This window comes from Amphiprion ocellaris, chromosome 9 (assembly GCF_022539595.1).
Source record: "Amphiprion ocellaris isolate individual 3 ecotype Okinawa chromosome 9, ASM2253959v1, whole genome shotgun sequence".
In the NCBI taxonomy this organism is placed as follows: Eukaryota; Metazoa; Chordata; class Actinopteri; family Pomacentridae; genus Amphiprion; species Amphiprion ocellaris.
The window spans coordinates 32340386-32363009 of NC_072774.1; the positions used below are offsets into that span (position 1 = coordinate 32340386).

Here is a 22624-nt window from a genome sequence, read left to right on the forward strand (position 1 = left end):
GTAGACCACTGCTGCATTGCCCAGGTCACATGCTCTTGTGCCCACTGCAAAAGGTCACAGCGGTGTCTTGGTGTCAGTGGGGTCACCTGCAACGGTCGTCTGGAATTCAAGCCAAAGCGGTGGAGTCGGTTGCGAATGGTTTGTCTGGAAACCCTAGTACCCCTCACTTCTCGTAAACAGGCCTGCAGCTGTGTGGCAGTTGCATAACGGTGTCTGAGTGCATAGGTCCTTAGGTACCGGTCATCATTGCATTCCATCACTCGTGGGGCTCCACTCCTGGGTCTGTCACAAACACTGCCAGTAGTTCTGTGTCTTGCTGCAAGTCTGCTGATGACACTTTGAGACACACCAAGTTCACGAGCAACATCTGACTGCCTGCTACCGACCTGAAGGCGCGCTATGACCAGGTGGCGCTGCTCGTCCGTAAATAGACGTCGTGTGTTCATGGCTGCTTGAATAATGAACTGGGAATGATTTACTGACATACCAGCTTTTTATACCCCCAGAATGTTGAAATTGATGCCACATTGAAAAGGGTTGTCTTTTTGTATTTTCTGGTATTGGCCCCAATATGTAAGGTGCACTGTACATAGCGTGAGACCATTACGTGGAAAACACAGAATGAGGTGTGTCTAGAACCCTAATACAATTGCTTCCCTATCCCCAAAATCACTGAAGTGAAACAAACACCTTATGTATGAAATCCACTGAGGACCTCACAATATCCCTAACTTATTGTGAGTAGTGTATGTATTAACCTAGCTGGTGCCTGTTCAGCTAATCATCTGCTTCTGTGTGATTTTTAAGGTTTCTACAGGTTTTTCATGTCTTAACCAATATCTTTCCCTGTAGGTTGGACTGTTGTACTAATAGCCTACAGAGTTACATTTCCGAGAAATTCTACAGAGAAATACTCAACAGCTGACCCTTCTTTTGAACAGCAAACTTGTTTAAGAAATGAACCCACAGTATTAGTTGTGTTTTCTATGGTGAAAGCACAGCATGTAAGAACTGAATTGTATTGTTCCAAGTGTTGGGCTCTTAACTGTTCAAGGTTAGTACAAAGCTAGCATTTTTTTCCTCAGTGTCTTCCATCGACTGTGCACAAGATATGACAGGTCCTCTTATTTTCAAGCTTCTTGTTTCTGCTGTAAAGGCACAAGTGTGTTTGTAGGCGACGTGTTGGGGTGACATGAGGTGAATATATAGTTATTGTAATCTAATATGAGACTTCCTAATACAAAGAGTGGGAGGTCATTCAAAGGCATTCTGCTTTAAAATGGAGTTTCCGGGTATAATTAAGTTCTTAAAGTTATACATACATCTTTGGCTTACAATCTGTTTTCTAAGCACGATTGGATTTAACAATGTTTGAAATAGAAGACTTTAATTGTGCTGTTTTGCATGACAGTGGTTGCTTTATGGAGTGTTTCTATGTTGGTGCAGTCTATGTGGTTACAAAAGCGAACCATTGCTTTGAAACAGGGAACATCTGACTGATAGCAGTTGGTAGCAATGCGTGTAGCAGTAAATTTCTGTTTACCCTGTGGTGTCCGAAAAGGATAGTCATTGTTTGTTCACTATTCACCACAGTGAAATTAGAGCTTTGAAGGATTTGATTTTGTAAGCAGCCTGAGTCAGCCTGACTCAACTACAGCTGTTATGTGTGCAATGATTTTACTGAATATGAGTATGTCCTGGAGAAGATCAAAACAAGGTGACATACTTTAAGTTTTCATTATGCCTCAGCACCGTCAGCAGCCTTGGCCAGAGATATTGTGGGTTTTTTTGGTTGACGGTCACATTCTTGTCAAATGGAAGTCAGAAACCCCTTTTAGAGAATTTCTAGAAGTTTGGCACAAACATCCACTTGGGCTCAAGGATGAACTGTCACACAAATATGTTTTTGGCCATACCTTACAAATCCTGCTGTAATTATGACAGCATTTCACACAAATGTCTAACAGGATAAAATAATGTGGTAATGACATTCATATCCAAAAGGTCAGAGGTCAACTTCACTTGAACATCACAATGCTCGTCATCTCTTTTCTTCTAGACACTAATCTTGGGTGCCTACCTTGCATCTAGTCAAATGACCAGCGAGCTCAATTTTGTTCTCCTCAGACCAAAAAACCTTGTTTTATTTGACTTAAGAGTCTCCCTTATGCCTTCAGGAAAACTCTAGTCAAGATATAATTTGGGTTTTTTTCAACAGTGGCTTTCTCTTTGCCACATTTCCATAAAGCTTTGACTGGTGAAGAACAGGCAATAGTTGTTGTAACTCCTTTAGAGGAGTCATAAGTGTCTTGATGGCCTTTCTCACTAGTCTCTTTCTTGCACTTCATCACATGGCTTTAGAGGACAGCCAGCTCTAGGTAGATTTGTGCATGTGCCATATTCCTGTCATGTCTTAATGATGGATTTAGCTGTACTCCAAGATGTTCAGTCACATGGAAATTTTCTTGTACCCATTCTCTGACTTGTGCTTTTCAATAACCTTGTCACAGAGTTGCTTATGTAGTTATAACCTGTACTACTGATTAACCAGTGACTGGACCTTCCAGATACAGGTGTTTTTACTTGAAACACCAAATCTGTAACACAATTGCTGCACTCAGATGATCTGCATTTTACCGATTGTGTGATTGCTTGGGCCATTTAGCTGCACGTGTTGAATTAAGTGAGGCACTTTAAAGGGAGGTGACTACTTATGCAGTTACTTACTTACATTTTATATTTTTACTCTGCTAAGGAAAGCAGCGGAGTTATGTGACGATGGGTGTAACATTACTCAAAAACAGACTAACGGATTTAGATGAAATTTTCAGGGAAGGTCAGAAATGACACAAGGACCAAGTGATTAGATTTTGGCAGTGATGCGGCTTATAGTCTGGATCCACGGATTTGTTAAAGATTTCTGTATCATTGTGAGATAGCGGCACGGCATCTCTGTAACTATAACAACAAGTGAACACTCTGTCAGCTGCCTGCTGATGATCACATGATTGTGATCCAACTACAAATCAACCGCTGAGGACTTATCAGGACTTATCTGTTGGGAATCATTTGACGACTGAGCAGCCTTGGTGGAGTACTGCGCTCTCTGAGTGCTTTTCTTGTTAACTGACTAATTTTTAAGACATTTTTACATTTTAACATAGTCCTTTATTTTTGTAAATTCTTGTCTAAAAAGCCAAATTAAATTGACCATGATTCGGTGTTGAAAAGCAGATGAAGGAGAAAACTTCCAATACTGTTTAAAGACACTTAATACATTAATTTAAATTCCTTTACAGTTGTCACTACATACTTTAAAATATACGAGTCTGGACAGATAAGGCTGTAAAGTGCAACTTCACTGATTGACGAAGGCATGCAACTACAAGGCAGTGATTCTCTGTGTGGGATGCTGCGTTGTTCATATGCAATGTACACTAACTTTGTTACATTGAAGCACTGCTTATGTGCCTCTCTTAACTTTGCCTGTCAACATGCATCTCATTTTTTGTCTTAATATTTTTTATTTTTTTTAATTTGTGTGAATATCAGTTGCTGTGTACTTTATAGCTGTTGTGCACTTTTTAGCTGTGTGTCTGTGTGTGTGTCTGTCTGTGTGTGCGTGGGTGTGTGCGTGCGTGCGTGCACATATGTCTGTATTTGTGATTGAAGTGCATATAGTGTCTTTGATGCCGCCTCCTGTCGTCCCCTTAATGCTGTGTGTTTCTCAGTCTTCCTGTGTCAGGGCCCCACACACACCATCTGAAAGCAGCAGGGAGGAGGATCATCCTGCAGAGGCAGCCGCTGCCCTGTCTGTCCTTGGAAATAGATAGTACAGGTCATTAAAAGGGGACAGTGTCCTCACTTGGACTGCTCTTTGGCCATCTGCCATGATTAAGGATGCAGCGAAGCGATTGTCATTGTGCACACTGTGAGGAGAATGGTTTTTCAAAGGGCTTGTTATTAGAGATGATAAAGCAGAGCGGTAACTCCTATGTTGGAAATCACCCTGCCCTGACCAGGTGATCAAAGTCATCTAATTATCTAAAGAGATATTCTAACTCAAAGTGGATTGACTTGATCTGTACTGAAACATTTATACAAAAATAAGCTGGAATTACTGCCTCATGGTTGTATGCTTCTATCAGCAAGTGAAGTTGTAGTTATACATCCATGTCTGTTCAAACTTGTATATTTACTAGGTGGTCACAAATTCAGTATTATCTGCCAACATTTCCTTGTGTTCCTGAGTTACGACATTGAGCAATGGCCAGAAAAGTGTTTTTTGCATAACATTATGGCGTTTCGTTGAAGGTCACGTTTAATCTTTTTTATATAAAATGTGACTATTTCATTATTTTATCCTATTATATATTTGTGTGAAATTTAATCACACTTAACCTATGAATGCTTGAGTTACGGCCACAGTGACCTCAAAAAAACTGCCAAAATCGAATCAGTTCATCTTTGAGATCAAGTGAAGGTGTCTGCCACAATTCAAGAAATTTTCTCAAGATGTTCAAGAGGTCGTGTTATCGATACCGCAACAGACATCCATGCAATCCAAAAACGTAACGCCTCTGACCACAGTTATTGGCAGTGTAGAGGCATAATAATGTTTGTGTAATCTTTTGCCATGCTTGAGACATCGTTTGTCAGATTTTCACCAAGTTTAGCCCCCAACGTCACCACTGCACTGCAGAATTTTAAGATCAAAAAGTGATTTCTAAAGAAGACTACAGTTGCTGTCAAAATGCAATGACATATTGGCCTGAAGGAATTTATCCACACACCATGCAGGGAACTGAGTTAATTTACTTTATGTATGAATGTATTTAAGTTAAGCTCAGAGATCTTCACAGTATAAATGATTTTCTGTGTGCAGTAGCAGGCTGCTACAGATGTTGCCATGGTAATCTGGCTGAATGATCCCTGCATTTTTTTCATTCAGTGCTTTAATGTCCACCTCCTGGGGGCATCACAATGGGCCTACATGTGGCTTGTGGTAAAATAGATTTACCTCAGTGCAGTAAAGCTTTCTGCTTTGTCTGTATTATTTACAGATCATAACTTGTCTAGCTGACATTTATGTGTCTAATGACAATTGACTAAGAATGATAAGTAGTTGTTTAGCAGTGCTGTGCTGCCCAAGACTTATTTATATTGAACCGGGAATGCTGCTGTTAATAAAAGTTTAACACTGCTCAAAGCTGAATGTTATACAAAATCCCCCATGCATAGGCCTTGTCAGCAATATATTGAAGAGAAAAACTATAGAAAAAAAATGCACATTGGTTTTTCTCAGTGGACTTGTACAAATGGCCACCTGAATATATTCTCTATACATCACACACACTGAAGCTATTAGCTACAAGTGAATAATGCACAGAGTCCATCCAGTCAAAAGGAGTGTCAGACATCTATTACTGGTTTTATTAGTTTATATTTCAGGCACAGGGATGTGCCTGACATAAGTAGGACATTATTTGCAGTCTCAGGCTGAGTATCACACTATGTTCTGAACGCCTCACTGGATTTCATACTATTTAGTCATAGTTTATTCAGGCTTTATTGGGCAGTACTGATTATTAGAAGAGACCTAATTGATCACCTATCCATTGATCATATTATTTCATGGTTTCCATGAATGCCATCATATGTCTGACCTTTTAGGACTGCAATGTTTCTGCTCACTTTCATTTGAGTCCCAAAGTCTTTTAGTTTTGAATTTGCAAACCTTGATCAGGGGCCATGGAGCAAGAAATTGAAGCTCTAACTCAGATGTTAATTCACTGGATTACATTTTCAATATCTAAAACCTTGATACAGAAAAGAAAAAAAATTCTCTGAAAAGGCCATCTCCACTTTGAAAAGAACTTTTAAAACCTCTGTTAGTACTGTCAGTGTGAGGGTTTGGGCATCAGAGCTCAAAACTGCCTTTTTTCGATTGACTGCTTCTAGGGCTGGGCGATGAATCGATTTTATCGATTAATTCGACTTTGTACTCAATGTCGATTTGTTTTAATGAAAATTGATTTTCTCATCCGCCACCAACGCCTTCCCGCTGGGCTCCCGTAGTTCAGAGTGCGCGCCCCCCTCCCCCCCGCGCTTGATACACAAACAACATGGCGGCGAGCAGCGCAGATCTAAAGGCGCGTGTCCACTAGATGTTATTTTCCCGCACGGCAACGCACCACATCTGAAAATCACACGGACGGCGGTCACGAGCGGACCACAACATGGTCACATGACAGCGCTGAGCAACAGCAGGCCGCTACGTGGTCATGTGACCGAGCTTTCAGCTGGACGGTCCTGCAGACAAGTCGGATAAACACAGTGGCTCGGCCGCAAACTTTCCCTTTTATTTCAAAAACACGTCAGCGAAAAGTATTTCTGAAAGCATTTGAGGTGAGAAATAATCTGTGCAGCAGCTGAATCTGTCCTCGTTTTAGGTCACCGACGCCTGGTTTAGAAGTTTGAGGACAGTTTCACGATGCGTGGAATCTCCGCATGCTGCATCCAATTTGCATAAAGTAGAAGTCAGTCTACTTTATGCAAATGAGCTGCGGCCCTCTCCAGGTAAACACACCGGATTGCAGCGGGAAACGCACCACAACCGGACCTGCATGCCACATGCGGCGCATTTCTAGCATCAATCCGGTGCGTTTACCTGGAGAGAGCTGCAGCTCATTTGCATTAAGTAGACTGGACTCCAGCGTGAGGAGATTAGGTAGGGGGTAAAAAAAATCTGATAAATCTTGAATCGGGATTTTTTGTGAAAAAATCAGAGGTTTTTTTTTTTTTTTTTTTTTAGGCCATATCGCCCAGCCCTTACTGCTTCCATTAACAGCATGACTTGGCGTCCGTTTTGACCTTTACAGAAGCTCAGACATCTGTGTGAGGGTGATCAGGCTGTGGAAACATGGCATGAGGTGCATTTATTTATTTAAATTAAGTTTAGTAGCCATCAGATTTTCATGTCTGTGCTAGGGAAGTAAGATGTATACGGCCCCTCACATCTGTAATGCCAAGTATCCATTCTAGTTACAAGCATTCTTTGGACTAGGACAGGAAACTGTGAAATTCCCCACCGTCTCCCACTAAGTAGAGTTTTACAGTCGAAAATTAATGAAGAATAGAGCATTGTTCTACAAATGAATCTGCCTTTGTTTGGCAGTTAGAGTTAATGTCATGTCCTTTTTTTTGACTAAACAAAGACTAGTTGGAGATTCTGCACATTAAAAGAGCTTTCCTATGTTTTAACAAGACCCAGTCCCATGGGTGAGACAAAGTTTTTCTTCATCTGACATCCATGCTGGAAAAGGTTTTAAGAGCCCTTCATCTAGAGAGTTAAGTGTGGGTGGTGAGGATTTTGTCTGTCCACTGGCTGAAAGCTTTAGGATATGGCCGGCTTTCTGGCACTGTAACTGTAAGAGGAAAGAGAGGCATTCTGTCAAACTAGGTAGAAATCAGAGCACCAGCGACGCAATGCATTGCATGTTTATGTTGTGTTCTCTCCCTTCTTTTTTTTTCAATGGCTTAGCCTCAAGGGTGAGCATGAAAAACTGTGCATGTACGTTCAATCTAGCACTCACTCCTAAGGCGGCTGAGCGAGCCATATGCTGCAATCCCTTCATCATATTTCTGCTTTTCATGGAGGAACAGTTTGTATTGAGCACTTGAATACTTGTGGAAAAGCTCAGGGGGCAAATAGACTAACTGCTGTGTATCAGCACAGTCTCATTTTGAAAGCTTGGGGCTGGATGCAGGATTTGTACGAAAGCAGCACTCTGTCTACCAGGACTGTTTAATTATAGACAAGGCTGCACTTGAGTTGTTCCTGTTTCTGTCTCTGTGGCTGTAGACAACATGCAGAAGAATGAGAAGGTAGAGGATAGAAAGGTAGAAACAAGAATGAATGAAATGAGGGTGGATAGAGTCATCAGAGAGATAAAATTGCGATGAAACTTTGTCGGTTATGGTTTTAGCTGAAGTTGCAGTAGTGTTCGTAGTAGTAGAGGTGTAGAAAAGCCAACTGTGTCTCAGTTATACTAGCTTTCAATTAGCAGTGATTGTTTTTTCAGCAGATCAGGTACAGTCGTCCCTCGCCATGTCACGGTTCAGTTTTTGTTGTCTCACTAAAAGTTGATTTTTTTTAATTGTATATATCTAATTTTATGTTTTTATATATTATTTTAATTATTTTAGTGGTAAAAAACATTTTCTAGCCTGAAAGTTAATATATATATATATATATATATATATATATATTAAAAAAAATAATAATAATACTTAAAACATATTTAAAAAAATATTAAATGGAAATAAAATGCGTAGCGTACAGCACTGGGCTCTGATTGGCTCAGTGACTGTAGCATCAGTCTCCTCCGTCTCCCGTGTATAGCAGCGTTCAGCATCTCGCCTTGCCCACTTACAATGACGTCTGATCGCTGCACATTTGTTGCTCTGCGGTGGTTTGTAAGGTTTATACAAGTGTGGGGAGGGTTTATAAAGCCTTAAAATATATATAAATAATAAAGATAAGGTTGCTCCTTCACGGATTTTCGCCTGTCTCGGGGGGGTCCTGGAACCTAACCCCACGATAGATGAGGGACCACCGTATTTCTGTTTCCTAGTCTCACGACATTGTAAGCCTTTCAGTCAGATGCGCTGTAAGCCCCTTTGTAGCAATATCCAACACTGATGGCACATCGCAAACCAAACTGTGATTGGCCTTGATTTTGTTAGTATCACAGTGTTTGTGAAAAACTTTTTTTCTTTGTTCTTTTAACTCTATTTAACTCCTGAATTAAACCTAGTCACCTTGTTCTGTTCAACATTTGGTTCTGTGTTCCTTCAGATGCTTGATTCAGCACACTTGCCTGCAAGACTTTTTTTCTTTGCCCCCCAAAAATAATGGAATGCAAGTTTTAGTGTAGTCAGACGAAGCTGCCACATGCTGATGGAAGTCTTAACGCCACTATTGCGTTTTCCTATTTTACTAGCGCTACAAAGATGAATCGCCTAGTTCTCAACTATTAAATGAATTGTTACTTATTTTGACACTTGATAAATCGGTTTGAGTAATTTTCTTTTTCAGCAGGTTGAAATGGAATATTTTCTGGTTTTCTTTACTCCCTCACGACAGCAAACTGAATACTTTTGGGTCATGGACCAAAGAAGACATCTGAGTCCAAACCTTTACAAACACTGATCAACGTTTCACTATTTTGTTACATGTTATAGATTGGACAACTAAGCAATTAATCATAAATAGCACAACAGATTTACTAACAGTAAGAGCAATCTGTTGATTCCACATCAGCAGTACCTGCAGCTGGTAGCAGCTTGCTAGCTGTAGGTACTGAAGTTGGCAGTGATTTGAAGGGCACCTTTGTATCTCCTCTCTTTCATACTGTTGCTGTTATTATTTCATTTGTTTACCTGTGTGGTATTCCAACTTTCAAAATTGTATTTATGCTGTCACTTTGTTGTGGCATAGATATAACTTCCAACTTTGTTAAATGCTCCAAGTTTAGGATTGTTTGATGTTGATAGGGTTCAGCCACCACAGCAACAATAATAGAAACTGACTAGTTGTTACATGTTTTTTGTCCAACATTTCCATTGCTGTATATTAAATAGTGTACACTCTCCAAGTCTCTCTGCTCATAATGCCTAGTGGACATGCCCTTCAATTTATCCTGTAAGAAGAATGTGTTCCAATTTGTTTGTTCGGGGCTCGAGGCACGCTAAAACTATCATTTGAAATTTTAGCCAGCGTTTTGTGTCCATACATCATATTATGAGTTTACTGAAACATATTGAGAACCTTCATGGTGTAAATGCTTTAGGGCAATGGGTTGTAAAGCATTTGATTCTCAACTGCAAAACACAAGTGCCATGTTAATGTTGGCCAAAAAAAATGGTAACCCAGTTCTCTGCTTCTCTGCCTCTAGTTTGGTTTTTTGAATTGGACCTCGTATGCTGTGTAAAAGGATAAAATAGATTGATACTGACAAAGATCAAGAGAAGTATTTTGTACTGTAAAATTGCATGCCATGGGTGCGAGGTAGTTACTCTGTGAACACTAAAAACACTCAGAAGGAACACCTGTGTGTCAACTCATTGCTGGTATGTCTGGTATACCAGAGGAGACCCCAGCACCTGCACAGTTACTTTCAGAAAATTTATTTATTTGCACTTGGTACATTTGAACTGATACTAAATCACACAATTCCTCTCACATAATAATGTGAGCTGGTTTCTTTTTCCACTTTTCATCCACTTTGAATTGGACCAAGATCCTCCATTTCAAGAAGACTTGGTCTGGTTGCTTGAGTTCAAAGGATGGCTTTCACTGACTTAACAGAACAAAATGGGCTTGTTTTGAATTGAACCAAAGAGAAGGTTAAATGTAATCAGAAAATGACAAATTTCCATAAGAAAACAGATTGGCCCTTAGAGAGCGCACTCCCTCTTCAAGACAAATATCACCTCACATCACAATTTTAAAGAAAGCTATCCAGATCTGCACCTTTGTATTTGCTTCATCTCTCCAGCAAGTTTCATGACATTCAACCTGGTAGTCTTTGCATAAAAAGACACTGAAAACATACCACGGTCACAGCTTTTCCTTGGTGGAGGAATAAATTAATGTAATTATTTCATTTTAAAAGTTGGTTGGTTTGGTTGAAGCTGATTGCTGATCTTCATGTCCTCTGTAGCTCTTCTGTTCAGTTATTTAGATGCACCTTGTCTAACAGCACTCCCTTCTCTGTCTGGTTGAATCTTGCAGGTTCAACTACAGGTCAACTCACCACCTCACCACCAATGGCTTCTATGAGTTCCTGAACTGGTTTGATGAAAGAGCCTGGTACCCTCTGGGCAGGATAGTAGGGGGCACAGTAAGTATTTCATAAACTGTGGGGGGAGAATTCGGGAGGCATTGTGTGTACTTTCTGCCTCAGCTCCAGCCTTTCTTTGTCCTTATTTCTCTAGTGTCACTTTACTATGATAAGTCTTCCATCATTATCAACTGGCTTTCAGCTACACAATCTTAGACACACACATATGCATACTAGTAAGTATGGATGGATAGTTATACAGCTCCAATGGGAAGCAGGGAGATAGCAGGAGCAGTCATACAACACACAGAGTAGATCTGTCTTCATAACAGCGAAAGGACTGACAGACGGGGGTCACTTTTAACACATCATTACACTGTAACTGATCTTTGAGAGCTTATCTCCTCGTCTTTGTATTCATACCCTCTGTGTGATTTCTCTTTCTGGGTTGTAGGCTAATCTGTTCCGTAGAGTGCACTTCACTTTAGCTGACAAACAACAGCTTATGTATGTTGCATTTGCATCATATGATGCTAGAAACAAGGAAAGTTTGTTAAACAAATTCTCTGGTGAACACATTATACTATTACACTTGTGTATATTAAAACAATGTCATAAATGTCTTTGTCACTGTCTTCATATGATAATGGTGTTAACAGACGCAAACCATAGGGGGCATTTATGTCTGATCTGGTAATGCAGGAGCTGGTAATATTATCTGCAAGAGTTTAAACACTAGAATCGCCAAGGGGTCATTTTTACCTCTCCTAGAAAACCCCCTTATAATGATGCATCAACACTCAGTGTGGCTGACTGAATGCTGAAGAACCAGGCTTGTAACTGGCTGCACAGGGCAGAGGGGTAAACCTGTAGCTGAACTGAGCAGGAACCTCATCCAAGCAGGTCCAGTTCAGAAAGTGCTTGTAGGGTTAGTCAGTAGAGGAGATGCAGGGCTTGATACGGGGGCCGAAGCAGAGCAGAGTTTCGATCTGTCAGTGTAGATGTGGCAGAGCTGAGTCTTGATTACAGGATGGAATGTAGGTGGATCTGCTCTGACCCCGACACACGTCTCTTAAAATGCTGGATATCTGACCTATTCCATCGGTAGGCTTATAAAATCATAGAATGAACAATGAGGCCTATGTTTCCATATTACTTCATAGTCTAACTAAAACAACAGGTTGTTATCCAAAGTTAGTTTCTTAACTGTTGCGTAATGTTCTTCTGTGACATTTAATGAAATAATTTAAATGTGTTAATCTTTTTGTTGTTTGTGTAGCTTTAGTTTATTTATTAATCTTAAAATGTGTTTGACTGATTTGATCTGTAATTAGACAGTTTTACGCAATTATAAAATTAACACATCCCACAAACAGAATTTTTAATTATTTTAGCAAGTCTTACTCATTATGACAAAATGGATACTAATACTTAAGTGCTTCATAAAATGATGTCTTTGTGATTGTTGACGCTGTTGTAGCAAGGAGTAAAAATGATCCGTCTGTGGTTCTAGAGAGTATCAGAATGCTGGCGGTTCTAGTGGTAGTAATATGCTAACTTGAACTGTATTCTTACAGTGCATTCGTCCACTAAGACCAATGCCCTGTCTCACAGTTGTATAGAATGATCCAGGTCTGCACCAAAATTTAGTTATTCTTCTTCCAGTGTTCCACCTCTCCAACAAGTCATCCTTTTAATTTTTGTGTATTCCTGCTTACAAACAAACAGCACTGAAACATACATCGATCACCTACAACATTATGACCACTGACAGGTGAAATGAATAACATTGATCGTATTGGTACTATGAGGTGTTCTGCTGGAAAAACTTGGATTTTGGTGTCCATGTTGATGAGACTTAGACACCCAAATAAATATTGTCCCAGAACAGGCATACTCCTTCATGCTAATGACAATTCTGAATGTCACTGGCCTCCCCCTGCAGGAAAATACATCCCACCACATCAAAAAACATCAAACAATCAGGAACATCTTGAGGAACATGACAATCGCCCAAGATGTTGATTTGACCTCCAGACTTCCAAGAATCCATTCTGATAAGGCATCAGCAGGATGCAGTGGAACAAGTTTGATTCACAGAGTCTCTGTTGCACAACCCAGATGACCCAAAGGATCCTCTGCCAGGGTCCTGGTCCAGACCCCATAGGACACCCTGAGAGGTCCTCTGGTCCAGGCCTAATGGTTCAGAACATTTTTGATGATATAAGGGGGAGCAACACGATATTAGGCAGGTTGTCATAATGTTATGCCTGATCAGTGTACATTAAGTATGTCACTACCATAATTCCTAGTTGCTGTAAGTCTTGATTTCGACTGTCTTCCTCTGTTTGCTTCTGCTCTAAAGACATCCTAAATATGAAGAAACATCTGTATATAAGTATGTTCAGTTTTTTCCTTTGTAACAGGTTACTTAACTGTTTTGTGTGTTGGAAATACAGCACCATTAGCTGTCATTGACACTTTGATAATGTAATGAGACAGGATGGTAAACGTCCCTTCTCTGTCCACTAACTCTGAGTTAGCAACAAGCTTGTATCCTAATTTTCCCCCTCCTGTTAAATTGCTCTTTCAAACTGTTAATGATGGCATTTTTCAGTCACAGATTGGAAAAAATACCTAAAGCAGCATTTTCATTTGCCGAGAGTTCCTGTCAATATTGGTGTTCTTCTCATCACATCAAATATGAATTGCATTGGGGAAAGAGAAGCAATTTACACCTTTTTTGCAATTCCGACTTGACATTTTGAATGTATTGAAAAAATACATTCGTGTTGCCTGTCTGAATAGAGGTTCAATTCTTTCTAACATCCACCTCCGTTTCCCTTTTCCTTCCAGGTTTACCCAGGCCTTATGGTCACAGCGGGCCTTATCCACTATGTGCTCAACCTGCTGCACATTACTGTCCACATCCGAGATGTGTGTGTGTTCCTTGCCCCAGTGTTCAGCGGCCTGACCTCCATCTCTACGTTTCTGTTGACAAGGGAGCTGTGGAACCAGGGCGCGGGGCTGCTGGCCGCCTGCTTCATAGCCATCGTCCCCGGCTACATCTCTCGCTCCGTGGCTGGTTCTTTTGACAACGAAGGCATTGCTATCTTTGCCCTGCAGTTCACCTATTACCTTTGGGTATACCCATACATGCTTTATCTTTCCATAGTCTCATCCCTCCATTATGCATCTATGGAATTTATAACCGTTCTTACTAAATCTTTTACTACAATAACTTTAAGTTGCACCCATCAATATTTTTATATTTACAATTAATCAAAAGGCATAAGTTGACATGAGAAAACACAGCCAACTTTGCATTGTTCGAGTCTTATGACCAGGCTAAATTACCATTTGTCTCAATTCATTATTTGCATTGTAAGGGTTTTCTGCTGGAGACTAGTTGTTTTTGCCTAGTAACAAATCTGTCCCTTCAAAGTCAGTAGCTGCACTAGTGGATGCTTGAAGCAATTAGCTAATAAAAGTGCCAGTTTTAGAGTTGTTGTTGCTGTTAGTTGACTGACAACAACTTTTATGTTGTAGCTGCATTGATCTCATTCACGCTAGTTGCCACATTAGCAACATTTTCTGGGGCACCAGCACAAGAAGATCAAAAATCTCTTTCCTTTGCCCTGCCTACAAAGCTGTGATTGGCATGGTTGTTTTTTCCAAACAGGGAGTAGCTTTTAATAGGCTACAGTGGAACAGTAAACCTGTAAGATGATGTGGAGATTCAGAGGTCTGGACCCTCAGAAGCAGTGCTTTATTAACATCTGAATATTTTCTCCCATGAACCTCACCTTAGAAAGCTCTAATATACTCGTATCATCTATGTAAACGCCAAACAGTTAACAAATAGTGAACATTGTGGAACATTTAGCAACTAAAAATCTAGCTCTGTATCTGCTGGATGTCGAATTGAGCAACAGTTTACTTTTTTTTTTTTTCTGTGGATGTAGACTTTACCCTTAGATCTAAACATGTATCTGCCTATACATATTAGTCACTGGTTCCCAGTGATTTGGCCAGGTGGGCATATGGGCTAATGTTAATTATAGTGAACATGGTCATTGATGACATTACCAGCATACCGTTGAGATTTAAAGAAGGAATCCAAGTTATGAAGCCCTGGAGTCACGGCTAATTAGTGGTATTGAAAAATAGGAGTATAGATTGGTTTAACCAGATCTGATTTCTATTCTCTCTTCCCTTAATGAGGTCCTAAATAATTGCCACATGAATATATCACCCATATACATACACCCACACTGCATCAAGGTCTAACTGAATTACAGAATAACTTAAATAACAACACTTCACCCTCACATTTACAGTCTCGCTGTCCTTCTCTTTCACTCTTTCAATCATCAACTTTCAGTCTTTCTCTTGTCTTCTTCCACTCACCACATGAGCTTGTTTGCTCAGCTCCTCCATCCATCCAGCCACCCAATTGCGGCAGCTCCCACCTGAGCCTTCGTTAAGTCAGGGCTCGTTAGCCTTGTTAAGCCCTCGTTAGCATCTGCCGTGTTCTGCGCTTGGGAAGGTAAAGATGTGTAGGACGTGGTGCTTTGCTTTCTGTAGGTCATTAAAGAAGGAAACATGAAGAATAATTCAGATAGTCATGTTGGGCAAGCAGCAACTAAACAGAGTCTTCAAGGAAAAATCAGTGTACCGATTAGCTGAATGGAAGCTGATGATGTTTAATTGGCTTTGTGTGCGTGTTTAATGCTCTCCTTTGTAAACTGCAGGTGAAGTCAGTGAAGACGGGATCTGTCTTCTGGGCCATCGGATGCTGCCTTTCCTACTTCTACATGGTGAGAACATACACAAAAATGGTTTCTGTTATTCTTGTGAGAACACTTGTATTGTAATTGGACTATAACATCAAACAGCACATGTATTTATCCTGACAAGCAAAAGAACTGGCCGCATTTTGCCAGTTTACAGAGGTTTCCTGTGCCGATAGGAGTCGCCAAGAAGCTTGATCCAGATTCATTCATTTCTTCAATAATTGTCACCATGTTATAGAAAAAGCCTCATTAGTTAATATTGTGGGTTTATGTATTTTACTATGTATTCATTTGGTTAAAACAGGGATGTGCACTGTATGTTTATTCTATGTCTATATTCATGAAAGTAGGTCATATTTTGCCCATATGTAAGTAACAATAGGTGAAGTTGGACTCCAAGTTGGACAGAGAAAACGTACAATCCTGTTTTCGGCATCATTTCAGCATGTGCAGTACTGCACTGTATGCCAGATGCACTATGTAAAGCAATATGACTGGATATGGCTGACTAGGATGTGTCATGCAGCAAGGCTACAAAGGCAAATTCTTCAAATCCATGTCATTGCCTCCCTATTTTTAATTACAGCATAATGCAAGTGGTTTTTTGGTTAATCATTTTAGGACTGAATCTGTTACGTTTTATCAATACACAAAGGCATTGCTTTTTTTGTAATTGCGTTGTCATACTCTCCTCGGATGGTTTTTGTCCTTGTTGAAGGTACCAGTAAGTTTACTAAATTACTCTTGAAGACCCACTGTCAGTATTTCGTGTCCAAGGTTCATTTTCAATGTAATTTCTAAGAGTGATTCTGAGACTTGATAAATTCAGGCCCTGAGCCATAAACTCGAAGGAGAGCAACTTGTAGATTGTACAGTCATTTTGAAACGCTGAAGTCGCCAAAAAATGATTGCTATGAAACTCAGATCCTTTGCAGATAGGAATGACATTGAGCAGTTATGACGTCCATCAAACTTTGTTGTACTCAAACCAGCAGGAGCCATTTTCATCAGACAAGGACAAGCATGAGATCTTTTGGGAAACCCCTTTCCCTCACCTATCTATCATCAATCCAGGCTGTGATGAATCCTCCTCGATGCTGTAAACTATGATGCCTGTTCTCTGGCAGCTGCTCACCGCCTGGCAGTTACATGACACTTCAAAAAAAATCAGCATAGGCTTAAAATGGGGTGCATTTGTGTGTCTGCTGTTGTGTGAGTGTGGCTGGTGTTGTGTGTGTGTGTGTGTGTGTCTGCTGTTGTGTGAGTGTGGCTGGTGTTGTGTGTGTGTGTGTGTGTGTCTGCTGTTGTGTGTCTGCTGTTGTGTGTGTGTGTGTGTGTGTGTGTGTGTGTGTGTGTGTGTGTGTGTGTGTGTGTGTGTGTGTGTGTGTGTGTGTGTGTGTGTGTGTGTGTGTGTGTGTGTGTGTGTCTTTGAGGGGTTGGGGCCCAATCACATAATCTAAATGGACTTAATGCTGCAGCTAAAAATGATTTCACAGCTCTCGGGTGGGCTGTACAGCTTCGCACCCTCTCTCTTATTGCAATCCTCTCATTATTGAAACTTGTGTTGTGAATAAGAGAGGAAATACAGCCACACTACAGTTCCCAGCCTACAGGGGTTTGTGGGCTGGTTATAATACTGATTATCTACTGCAGTTGAAAGGATTGCTCGGATTCCCATCATGACAAGAAGCATTAAACTAACCATGTGACTGTTTATTTGTATGTGCATACATTTTTGTGCAGGTGAGCACATGTGCATTCATAATCCAAATTGTTGCACGCCACCATTAAGGACTGTTAGAGCAAAAGCCTTGAATTAATTAAAAATGGTCTCATTAAATCTGTGATGTTTGACAGGTGTCAGCTTGGGGCGGTTACGTGTTCATCATCAACCTTATTCCTCTTCATGTATTTGTCCTGCTGCTCATGCAACGCTTCAGTAAGAGAGTCTACATAGGTGAGATGCAAAGCACACACTCACACAAACTTTCATACATGAATTCTTTTTTTCTGTTCACATTAATTCAAAGTCATAAACAAATGACTTGGGATTAACAGTTGTGCTCATTAGGCATTCACAGTGGCACATGCAGGATAAACACATAACAAAAGGGCAAAGTGACTGTACATTTAGCAGTTGCACACACGCTTTAGTTTCTCAGTCCTGCAGAAGATTCAAAGCCATGCACATGTGTGAACGAAGCTTAGGGTAGCTTGTTATTCTTTGTCATATATGCCCTGTATAAACACTGTTACTGATAATCAACCATACATTAGTAGCTGATGTTCGATCAGTTTGCACCAATCCCCCAGAGAACGAGAGACGGGATCTGTGATGAAAGTAAGAGATGGAAACTGGAAATGCAGGCAGGAAAAATACAGAAGGAAAAGAAGATTAAAGCTCTCTTCCCTTCAAAGAGCTCACCTTGTTGCACCCTCTGAACTTGCCTCACTGATTGTGAATCATGTCCTGACCCCAAGTCAAAGCTTCCTACTAAGGTTGGATCTCCATACCATTGGTTCAGATCCAAATCAATAGGCCATCTTACCATATCAGCTCATTGTTCTGTGGAAATAATGACATGTCAACACACAAAGAAGACACAACTGCTGAGGTTAACTTGGCAGGAAAGCTGTAAAATGTAGAATCAAAGAGATGCCATATTATAAACTGCTGAAAGTTTGGTCACGTACAAAGAAGGATGACTGAAAGGAGAGAAGATGAGAGGTGAGACAGGGTGACTGCTGGGTTCTGTATCTTCCAATAGAATTATAGGCAAAATAAAAAAATTACCATCACGATTCCTCCCTTGGTCTCCTACCTCATTCATCCTCTTCCCCACGCTGTTCTTTCCCCTCACCTCCTGTCTGTGTCTCTGAAGACCAACGCAGGATGTTCTGCCTGCAGCAATCCAGTAATTGAGTTAGTTCAAAGTTGGAATAGCTCACTGCGCTCTGTGATGCATACCTTGTGCTGTGATTTGAAGTCCAGACTGTGACCTGCTGTCACACACCACACCCCTCCTGCTCCATCTTCCCCATCGTATAAGGCAGAAATACTGTAATGAAATCCAATTGAAATTTCATTATCAGCAGTGTGTCCTCTGTAGCAGAATAGAAACCGCTCTGATAGATTCCCCTGCTCTCTAACTGGAATCAGCCTGGCTGCTGGTTCCCGATACCAGTCTAGGCCATCAAATCAGTCAGTGTCTAGGGAGCAGGTAGCATGTACCTCCTGCTGGGACACTTTAACAGAGCGCCACCTGCCTCATTAGTTACAGAGCTGCTCTGCTTGGCAGCCAATAGCAGGACTAAATGATTAGATTAGATCTGATGAGAGATTTTTGGACAAGTAGGAGACCTTGTATATTCATCATTCTGTAGCTTGCTTGCTGTTCTAATAATGCAGGTATCTTTAGGTAGCTGCCAAAGTCACCGCATACAGATTATGCCAGTTTTTTTGAGAAAAAGTCCTGCTTTGTTGTGACAAAAAAATAAAATACAAATATACCAATTAGTGTGCATTATTGTAGAAGACTCATTAAATTTCCTCCATCTCACAAAATCCCACAATAGATGTATTCTACTAACAGGTATCCAAAACCTGCTGTATCGTTTTCCTCTAAACCACTAAGCTCCATTGTCCAAAAATGCACAAATGAACCTCACTGTTGTACTGGCTGGCATTCTCTTCCTTACCATTAACACACACGCTATAATTTATTTTGACTCAGTTCCTCGTACGCCATCCTGCTGCCAATAACACTGACACATACTCCAGATGTGGATTATTCTGTTCCCCAGTAGGTTCATTGTTTCCTCTTGTCTGAGTAAGATTTTTAACACCTCCACAGGCATGATGTTTTTGGGTTGTCTAAACACATGTCCCATGTTAAACTTTACATCCCTTTCATGGGATTTGGCACAGAGATTTACTAAAAAGATTTTGGTCAAAATTTGCTACATGTTTTTGGCTACAGCTCAAGAATTCATTTTCTAATTAAGACGACATTTCATACAAATAACTAATATGATTTAATAATATACAGCCATGGCCAAAAGTTTTGAGAATTACACTTGTATTGGTTTTTACAAAGTTTGCTGATTCAGTGTTTTTAGATCTTTTTGTCAGATGTTACTATAATATACTGAAGTATAATTACAAGCATTTCATGAGGGTCAAAGGCTTTTATTGACAATTACAGTAAGTTTATGCAAAGAGTCAATATTTGCAACGTTGACCCTTCTTTTTCAAGACCTCTGCAATTTGACCTGGCATGCTGTCAGTTAACTTCTGGGCCACATCCTGACTGATGGTAGCTCATTCTTGCATAATCAATGCTTGGAGTTTGTCCGAATTTGTGGGTTTTTGTTTGTCCACCTGCCTCCTGAGGATTGACCACAAGTTCTCAATGGGATTAAGGTCTGTGGAGTTTCTTGGTCATGGACCCAAAATTTCGATGTTTTGTTCCCCGAAACACGTAGTTATCACTTTGGCCTTATGGCAAGGCACTCCATCATGCTGGAAAAGGCATTGTTCGTCACCAAACTGTTCTTGGATGGTTGGGAGAAGTTGCTTTCAGAGGATGTTTTGGTACCATTCTTTATTCATGACTGTGTTCTTAGGCAAAATTGTGAGTGAGCCCAGTCCCTTGGCTGAAAAGCAGCCCCACACATGGATGGTCTCAGGATGCTTTACTGTTGGCATGACACAGGACTGATGGTAGCGCTCACCTTTTCTTCTCCGGACAAGCTTTTTTCCAGAAGCCCCAAACAATCGGAAAGGGGATTCATCAGAGAAAATGACTTTACCCCAGTCCTCAGCAGTCCAATCCCTGTACTGTTTGCAGAATATCAGTCTGTCCCTGATGTTTTTCCTGGAGAGAAGTGACTTCTTTGCTGCCCTTCTTGACACCAGGCCATCCTCCAAAGGTCTTCGCCTCACTGTGCATGCAGATGCACTCACACCTGCCTGCTGCCATTCCTGAGCAAGCTCTGCACTGGTGGTGCCCCGATCCTGCAGCTGAATCAACTTTAGGAGATGGTCTTGTCGTTTGCTGGACTTTCTTGGGCGCCCTGAAGCCTTCTTCACAACAATTGAACCTATCTTCTTGAAGTTCTTGATGATCCGATAAATGGTTGGTTTAGATGCAATCTTAGTATCAGCAACATCCTTGCCTGTAAAGCCCTTTTTGTACAAAGCAATGATGGCTGCACGTGTTTCCATGCAGGTAACCATGGTTAACAGAGGAAGAACAATGATTTCAAGCACCACCCTCTTTTAAAGCTTCCAGTCTGTTATTCTAACTCAGTCAGCATGACAAAGTGATCTCCACCTTGTCCTCATCAGCACTCTCACCTGTGTTAATGAGAGAATCACTGACATGATGTCAGCTGGTCCTTCTGTGGCAGGACTGAAATGCATTGGAAATGTTTTTTGGGGGATTAAGTTCATTTTCATGGCAAAGAGGGACTTTGCAATTAATTGCAATTCATCTTATCACTCTTCAAAACATTCCGGAGTACATGCAAATTGCCATCATAAAAAATGAGGCAGTAGACTTTATGAAAATTAATACTTGTGTGATTCTCAAAACTTTTGGCCACGGCTGTAGTGGGTAATAGTTTATATCCAGAAGGTCATGGGTCAGCCTCCCTGTTACCTCATAATGTTCTGCAGAAACACTTCTCTGGCCGTTGTTCAACACCATAATTCAGGAACAGACGCAGAGAACGTGACCAAGTTTTACATTTGGTCAGTTACTGAATTAGTGTGTAGTGAATCTTTGGTGGCCTCATTGAAACTGTGGTGATTGTGTAGACTTTTTATGATGCCATTTTGAAGATGTGTCTGAAGCATCCGTATTTTACTATGTGTAGCTTTTTTGTAGTCTCCAAGAAAGACGGCTTTTTGAAGATATTGTCTTTATTGTGAATCACTTAGTTTGGAGAAAAGAAAATAGGTGAAAAAGTATTGAGAGATCAATGCAGTGTTTCCTCTACATTAATTGAATCCCAGCTGCCGCTCCAAATTTCTTTTTTTTTTCATCGTCGCAAATACTCCACCGCCACGTCTTCACCTTCACAGCCGTCTTGCACTGTGTCGGATGCTCACGAGTACTAAGGTAAACTACAGATTACTATCTTGCTCAGTCTCTACTCTTTGATACGTCGGTTAATACGATGTTGATGTCGCGAGAGCGCAGCCTTGAAAGTGACATCATGTTACCCGGCACCAGGTCAGAGAGTCAGAGGAGTGACATCTTGAAAAATAGGGCAGCGACTTACCGGAGAAAAATTATTAGCTTAAGATAACTCATAATAGATTTTATAAGTTAAACAGGCATTCCCTAAACATTGATGTCCAGCTAACGTTACGTAGCATATCAGTAGCTTCAGTTAATTGTCCCGGTGCCAACTCAGTGTCACTAACGTGAGTAAACTATTGGTAACATTAAGCTAATATCTACACACCATGTATGAATAACTGCTGACTGCATTTTCAGATGAGCTTGTTGAATTTATTTTTTTTTTTCTAATTTTAACATTCAGTCTTGAAAAAAACTTTTTCAACTGGACATTCAATAGATAGGTTGTACAAGGAAAATTTACAGTCAAGTGACATTTGTCTACGTTGCCACGGCTCCTGGGGAGCCTGCCACCGCTGCTGAAAACATCCTAGAGGAAACACTGCAATGCATTAGCACATTATTGGTTTTGGTTATTTCATGGGGTTTGTTGACAATAAGAAAAATACAATTCTGTAGCTGTGAAAGTTCAGTGTTTTCCTTGGAATCCAAAGTTTGACAAATTCTAAGTAAAATGCACTTACCACCCTTTTACAGAGTTCTAAGCTGTAACACACAATGTTTATTACCAGACTGAGAGCTCAGTTGTCATGGAGATGGAAGTGTACAGAGCAGCAGAACTCAGTGTCATGCAGATTTCAAAACTACAGTAGTGGTGAATCATTATATTTTC

General features: G+C 40.6%; 1 protein-coding gene across 1 annotated transcript in view; it reads left to right on the forward strand.

The window, feature by feature from the left end:
- LOC111573751 (dolichyl-diphosphooligosaccharide--protein glycosyltransferase subunit STT3B-like) overlaps positions 1 to 22624 on the forward strand; it is a 77485-nt gene that overhangs the window by 33670 nt on the left and 21191 nt on the right. The window contains exons 2-5 of the mRNA XM_023278050.3: positions 10799 to 10907; positions 13704 to 13991; positions 15602 to 15667; positions 17501 to 17600. Of these exons, the coding sequence (XP_023133818.2) occupies positions 10799 to 10907; positions 13704 to 13991; positions 15602 to 15667; positions 17501 to 17600 (563 nt within the window). The remainder of the gene's footprint in view (positions 1 to 10798; positions 10908 to 13703; positions 13992 to 15601; positions 15668 to 17500; positions 17601 to 22624) is intronic.